General features: G+C 44.8%; 1 protein-coding gene across 5 annotated transcripts in view; it reads left to right on the top strand.

The window, feature by feature from the left end:
- The first annotated feature begins 937 nt into the window (after positions 1–937).
- spats2 (spermatogenesis associated serine rich 2) overlaps positions 938–6,378 on the top strand; it is a 30,140-nt gene continuing 24,699 nt past the window's right edge. Inside the window, exons 1-4 of one of the 5 annotated variants that reach the window (XM_041241912.1) lie at positions 938–1,022; positions 3,443–3,553; positions 4,970–5,209; positions 5,416–5,861. In XM_041241912.1, the coding sequence (XP_041097846.1) occupies positions 5,837–5,861 (25 nt within the window). In that variant the 5' untranslated portion in view covers positions 938–1,022; positions 3,443–3,553; positions 4,970–5,209; positions 5,416–5,836. The remainder of the gene's footprint in view (positions 1,023–3,442; positions 3,554–4,969; positions 5,210–5,415; positions 5,862–6,378) is intronic. The other 4 variants (XM_041241911.1, XM_041241914.1, XM_041241913.1 and 1 more) reach the window with 4 other exon arrangements.

Genomic DNA, 6,378 nt, shown 5'->3' with positions numbered 1-6,378 from the left:
TGGAAGTGGACTGGGAAGCTGGGGGTGGGGGCAAGTCTGGGGGAGAGTCAGGAGGTGTGGGTGAATAGCACTGATTTTGGTAGTGAAGGTGAGGGGAAGGACTTCCAGGGTCGCTATGTGATAACATGTTGTCGTACAGGAAGCTGTAAATTTGCATCAATAGTTTAGTTTTCTTTATCTTAGGGCATGTTTGTTGATGGTCAGGTATGTGATCTTGCCTGTCACAGGGCTGCCCTGGGTCCTAAACCTTGCTGCCTGTGTGAGATGGAGATTGCAGTGGGGCCGCGTTTTTTTCGGTTTCAACATTTCAGTTCAGTTTTATGTTTACATTATCATTTAGTTTTAGTTTCAATTAGCTCAATTCGGACAGATGGATTTCAGTTCGTTTTTTTTGTTGTTGTTTTTTTTTTTTAAATTCAGTTTCAGTATCTGTACATATTTTAAGTTCACGCTGAGTGATAGTTGCTGTGATATTTATTTTAGTGAAACTATATTAATACAACTCAGAATATTCGTTTATCATGTTTATTTTTTTTCGTTTCAGTTTCGTTTTTTTTTTTTAGTAATTCAAAAATATATATTCATTTTTGGACATTTTCGTTAGCTGAAAAAACACAGCAGTACATTACTTGTGCAGAAATTAAAGTTTTTCTGATATAAATGGGGTTTAACTGTAGTGTTTTTAGCAAAATACAGGGGGCGGAGTCTTTCTCGGGAGTCGTCCGGGACCAGTGTCCCAAAAACGGGAGAGTCCTGGCAAACACCCGGGAGAGCTGGCAGCTCTGACTTCACTGACGTAGGCATCGTCTCCGTGGCACCTCTGCGCGCTCCCGACCTGGGGGCGGGGACGGGGGGGCGGGGTTTTAACCCATCCCTGTGCGCTGATTGGTTGTACTCGTTTAAAGGCGGGGGCGCGGAGACGCGAACGAGCACGAAAGGGGCGGACTGTCTTAAGAGGGAGCGTGGAAATGACGCGCGTCGCAGGCTGAGGAGAGAGAGAGACGGAGAAGCGGCGATAGCGGGTGAGAGATCCTGTTTAAATTAAAAAATACAATGAAATAAAACACGACTGTTAATGTTAAAACTAGCAGACTAGACAGCGGAGGCGAGCTGCAACAGCTCCCTGCAAACAGATGCGCTGTTAGGGAGGGGGGACGCGTTTCTGTGCATGTCACGGATTTCTGTGTTTGGAGGATAACAGTAAAATCTGTGTGTGATTTAAAAAAAAAAAATCATTGCAGCGCTTAAAATAAGAACTGAACTACTACCCCCCTGTATGCACCAGCTCAGGGGCGAATAATTCACGCTGTAACGACGCTGTTTGAATTTATTTGATCCCTTCTTACTTTCATGGGGTGTTTGTTTTATTAAGTAGCTCACAGTATGTGATTTTCTAACGCAGTGTGTGAGTTGGTTGGGATACTCCTGTCTTGCTGTCCGGGGGAGGGTGGGCGATTTCTTTTAAATTCAGTGGGGCTTGTTCTCTCGTTTGTAGAGAGCAATATTTAGCGGCTTTGCTCTTAGGAATGCCCTGTTTGCTGTTGGGGTATTGCTGGTATATTCTCACATTGCAGTGTGTGGCGGTACTGCAGGAGTGTGTGTTTGCGTTTTATGGTATAGAGTCTATACAGACAGTTCAGAGACTGCAAGCTACCACCGGGATCACTACCGGCCTCAAAACACGGTTACCAAATATTAACTTAATCACTTTTTATCTAGTATTTTAAGAAACTGCAACATTGCTTTGCAATGGCCAACTCCCTGTACTAGGGGTCTCCAGCCCTGGTCCTGTGGGGTCCGTGGCGCTCCTGGCTTCTGTTCCAGCTGTACCCTACATTAATTGGACCAATTAAGTAATTTAGAGTACTGTTGGAACTAAAAACCAGGAGGGATGGGATTGGTGACCCCAGCCATGTGTTAAAATACAAGTTGGTCAGCTTTCCAGGGGGAGTCCATTCCCAGTCCTGGAGGGTTGTTCCACTGCAAGTTTAACAGGTACAGTGAGATAATCGGCTACTTCAGGGTCTGGATGGAGTTTAATTGGTTCAGTTTAACGAGTTTAAGCTGGGTTGGAACAAAGACCTGGAGTGGAAGAGCCAGCTTTGGCCAGCCCTTGTGAAAGGAATGCAGGTCGCTCACAGGTCGGCTGTAGCGTTTGTACACTCTGTGCGCACAGTGGCGGTTCTTTTCCACATGCATGTAGCCTTGCACACATTTCATTTTGTAGTGCATTGTAAGCAAGTAACAGCACTCTATGGAGAGGTCTTTGTGTTTCCTTTTTTTAGTGGTTAATGTTTAAGCGTGTTGAAACATTTATAAAATGAAATGCAACCCTAAGAGCCATAGTGTCTGAAATACACTCTGGGGAAAATTCAGATCACCTGGGTAGCCCTCACTGTGACTTCTTTTTTTGAACACTCTGTATCTATGCACTTTAGCTGTGGGGCTACAAAAATGAAATAGGGTTTCAATATAGATTAATTTTAGATCCAGCTGAATTTCAGTCTTTATTTTAAGATTTGAATAACGCAAGACAAGTTTCGACTCTCGTACAGCTGTAGCTAGTTGGCTTAGTGTTTTGCAAAAGAAATTCAGCTTCTAGGTGGCGCTGCTGGTTTATTCACTTGCCTGCTGCCTCTGAGGTTAAAATCTGACTGAGTAGCATCCTACCAAAAAATGTAGCTGGCTTTCCATTTTTGTTGGTTTGAATAGGGTCCTTATGCTTGCTTTGAGAGAACTGAATCTGTTTAGCCTTCAAAGAAGAGTTGGGGGGAGGAGGTTGAAGTGTTTCCAATCTGAAAGGGAGTTGATTGAGTTAACACTAGCCAATACTTCAAGCACAGCACAGAAAGCAGGATCAGAGGACACAGCTGGAAGTAGAGAGACTTAAGACAGGAAGGAGACACTACTTCACACAGAGTTGTGAGGGTATGAAATGGACCACCTATCCCTGGGATCCTTTAAGACCAGATTTGACGAGAGAGATGAAGCCGCTCCTAAGAACGTGACGAGCGCGGATGAGCTGAATGGCCTCTCATTCGTAACTTTTCTTATATTTCTTACACAGGTTAATGTTTCCTGTTAAGTTATTTTACTTCTCGTGAGAAGGCTAAAGAGGTCACCTAGTTACGCAAGATTAGCACATAACTGAAGTCACTTTACGAATACTAGAAGCTAGTGTGAATTCACTCATTTGGTATCACATTTTGCTGTTCTGAATAAGAACTTCCCCACAATAGAGAAGCACAAAATCAACCCACTTCAGGCCATGACCTTCCAGCAGTAATCCAGGATATATGTTTTTTTGTTATTTATAATACCAGTAGCACAGCATGACTACTGGTAAATGCATGGCAGGTTGGACGGCATACTCTCTCTCTCTCTCTCTGGGGACTGACGCAGGTGGTGTTTACTGTGGGTGTGTTTTGCTAATCTGCTTTAGGTTTCTATTCCCTGGACTTGTGTGAGGAAACGAAACTACGCTTGGAGCGTCACTGCAGCAGGAGTTTGCTGTCTTGCTTGTTCAATTTTACCGGGAAGTGAACTCTTGAAGGTGAGTGTCATTAATTCAATGTTGTATATCCACAGAGGGATAGGAATAAGACTCCTGTTGCATAAGTTTCCATGTTTTGATACGAGTTTGATTAGCTACAGTGTATATAAGCAGTTGTGTTTTGCAGAACCGAATAAAATAATGTAATAAAAAAATATTTTAGAAAGATTACATGGCTAAAAAGCAAATTTATTGCAAACTGTAAAATGCATCAAGTAACACAAGGGGTTTTCTAATAGGTCTGTGCTACTCCTTCCCTTGCAAAACAATGGAAAAAAATTCTCTCCCAAGATCACCAAGGAGAGGAATCATAAATAACATCAGTAACGCATATATATATATAAGGTTTATTAAACCCACGTATTAATTTACACAATGCGCATCCAAAATATTACTCTGTAAATAAATCAAATGAATAAACAATATAAACCCATACTGAATTAGAAAAATAGCCTTTCCGTCCTACTAGAGAGACGGCCGTGCGTACCGCGCGCCCCTTCCCCAGAGACGGCCGTGCGTACCGCGCGCCCCTTCCCCAGAGACGGCCGTGCGTACCGCGCGCCCCTTCCCCAGAGACGGCCGTGCGTACCGCGCGCCCCTTCCCCAGAGACGGCCGTGCGTACCGCGCGCCCCTTCCCCAGAGACGGCCGTGCGTACCGCGCGCCCCTTCCCCAGAGACGGCCGTGCGTACCGCGCGCCCCTTCCCCAGAGACGGCCTTGCTTGCAACCAGGCAACACCGCATCCCTCTGCGCCTCCCAGCCCCACCTAGCACTCGGACAAGCCACAGATTATCTAACAAACCCAGTAAGCTTACTTTTTTACCCAGTCTACAAAACACATACAACCTGTGTCTTCGATAAGTGTGCACCCTTCTAAAGAAAATAAAACTGTTGCATTTAGTTTTTATAATTTTTTTTTTTTTTTTTACAGTGTTTACTTCATTGCGGTTTACCAGAAAGTGTTTTATCCACAGGTCCAAAACAAGCACAGAACACATAACATCTTTGATACATTTTACATAGGCGCCTGTTAGTATACCAGATTTAATATTCAATGTCCAATTTTATTAACTAGTTTTATACAGTCCTGCCAGCAGTGCACCATTGTTTGTAGTATTATTTTTTAGATGGTGAGGGAGAAAGATAATGGTTCCCTCATAAACTCTTAGTGAAACCAGGATTGGATCAAACTGCTCTCCAGTGGGAATTCTGCTTCCCTCCCTGAGTCTGGCACTAATCAGTCACTGAACTGTTAATTAAAGAGTACAGGCACACCAAGCTCTAAAACATCACAAACTGAAATGAACTATTGCAGTCTTGAGTATCTGTTAGTGTGGAGCGGAGAAGATCTTGCAGTGCTGTCTGTCGGCTTTATGATTCAAAGCAGTGCTGTGTGTGCCCTGGTGTGATGTGCAGGGTGGGTTCCAGACTTTGAAGTTGCTGGTCTTCGCCGTGGATTCTGCAGGGAACGTTGCATTGATTTGTTGGTCACTGCTGGCCAGGCACCCAGTGAGCTCAGAGTGGAGACCTGCAGAGCTGGTCTTTGCCCTCCAGTAGGTTGTCCGTGGTTACTGTGGAGCTCTGGGTTGACTGGCTCGGGGATCGGAGGACGACCCTTCTCTCCGGTTGTCCTGAGCTGCAGTAGGGGTTGCTGTGGTGAGGAATCCTAACTGAACATTGTATATTTTAAAATGACTGCCTCAAACCTGTTATTAGTTAGTCATATAGGTACAAGGCTTTGAGATTCAAACCCAGTATCTCCTGTTCCTTCCCCTCCCATTTATCAAGCTTCAGCTTCTGTACTGCCTACAGATATAGATGGGGGAAAAGTTGCTTCATTTAGTTTTGATTTCTGTTTCCAGGTTTCTGCAGAGCGGAGTTGAGGATCCAGTGTGTGTGAGAGAGGACGAAGTGTCTCGCTCTGAGCTGCAGTGCATGGCTTCTGATTCAAGATTGTGAGCTTCCACGGTTTGTAATACGAGCTGCTTTTGGCATTGCGCAGGGCAGTTCAAACGACAACCACAAGCCAACTTGAGAAGGGGGAAAAGAGGATTTTTTTTTTTTTTTTGTAACATTTGCTCCTACGAAACAATATACGAAAGTTTCAGGGCATTAGTGACTCTGAAGCCTTTTGGAAACCCCAAGGAGTCCCAGTGACACTTCTGTGGCCTCAATCTGGTCCTCATCTCGGAGTGAAGGAGAGCGAGGAAATTCGAAAGCCAGGAAGTTCATTTAAGGATAGCAGCATCCTGTTGGGCGCGTGTTCAAGTTGTGGAAAGCAGAATGTCCAAGAAACCTGCTCAGAAGGGTAAGTAGATTCCAGAAACACTCTCTTGAGGAGATCTGCTCTTCGAAGCCAGAGGAGAGCAAGGGGGAACTTTGAGGGAACAGGATTGATTTGTTTGGTTCAGAGACTAGTTGATTTACAGGCTTATATTTTATAGTTTATAGTTCAGACACTTCCCTAAGGCTTTAAATATGTTTTGATAGACTACATGTTTATTTTATTTGCTTAAATTTTTTTACATGTATTTGGAATCGCCAATTACTTTTCAAAGTGTGCAGCCGTCCGCTTCTTTTCACTCTGCGGGACCGTCATGCAGCCACCTCGGAGCTACAGTGTCAGAGGACCATGCAGTTCTGGGCAACTTGCAGGCAGGCATCTCGGCCAGTCCACTAGGATCACTGGTGCGCGGTGAGCCGAGGACACCCTGGCTGGAAACTCCCATCTGCTGTCAGCAGTGGAATAGCCTGCACCTGAACCAGCGAGCTCCAGGCTATAGGGCTCGTCCTGCAGTCCACGCGGAGCGCCTTTACTGGATGCG

The sequence above is a fragment of the Polyodon spathula genome, unplaced genomic scaffold (genome assembly GCF_017654505.1).
Source record: "Polyodon spathula isolate WHYD16114869_AA unplaced genomic scaffold, ASM1765450v1 scaffolds_829, whole genome shotgun sequence".
Classification (NCBI taxonomy): Eukaryota; Metazoa; Chordata; class Actinopteri; order Acipenseriformes; family Polyodontidae; genus Polyodon; species Polyodon spathula.
This window is presented reverse-complemented; position numbering and strand designations above follow the sequence as displayed.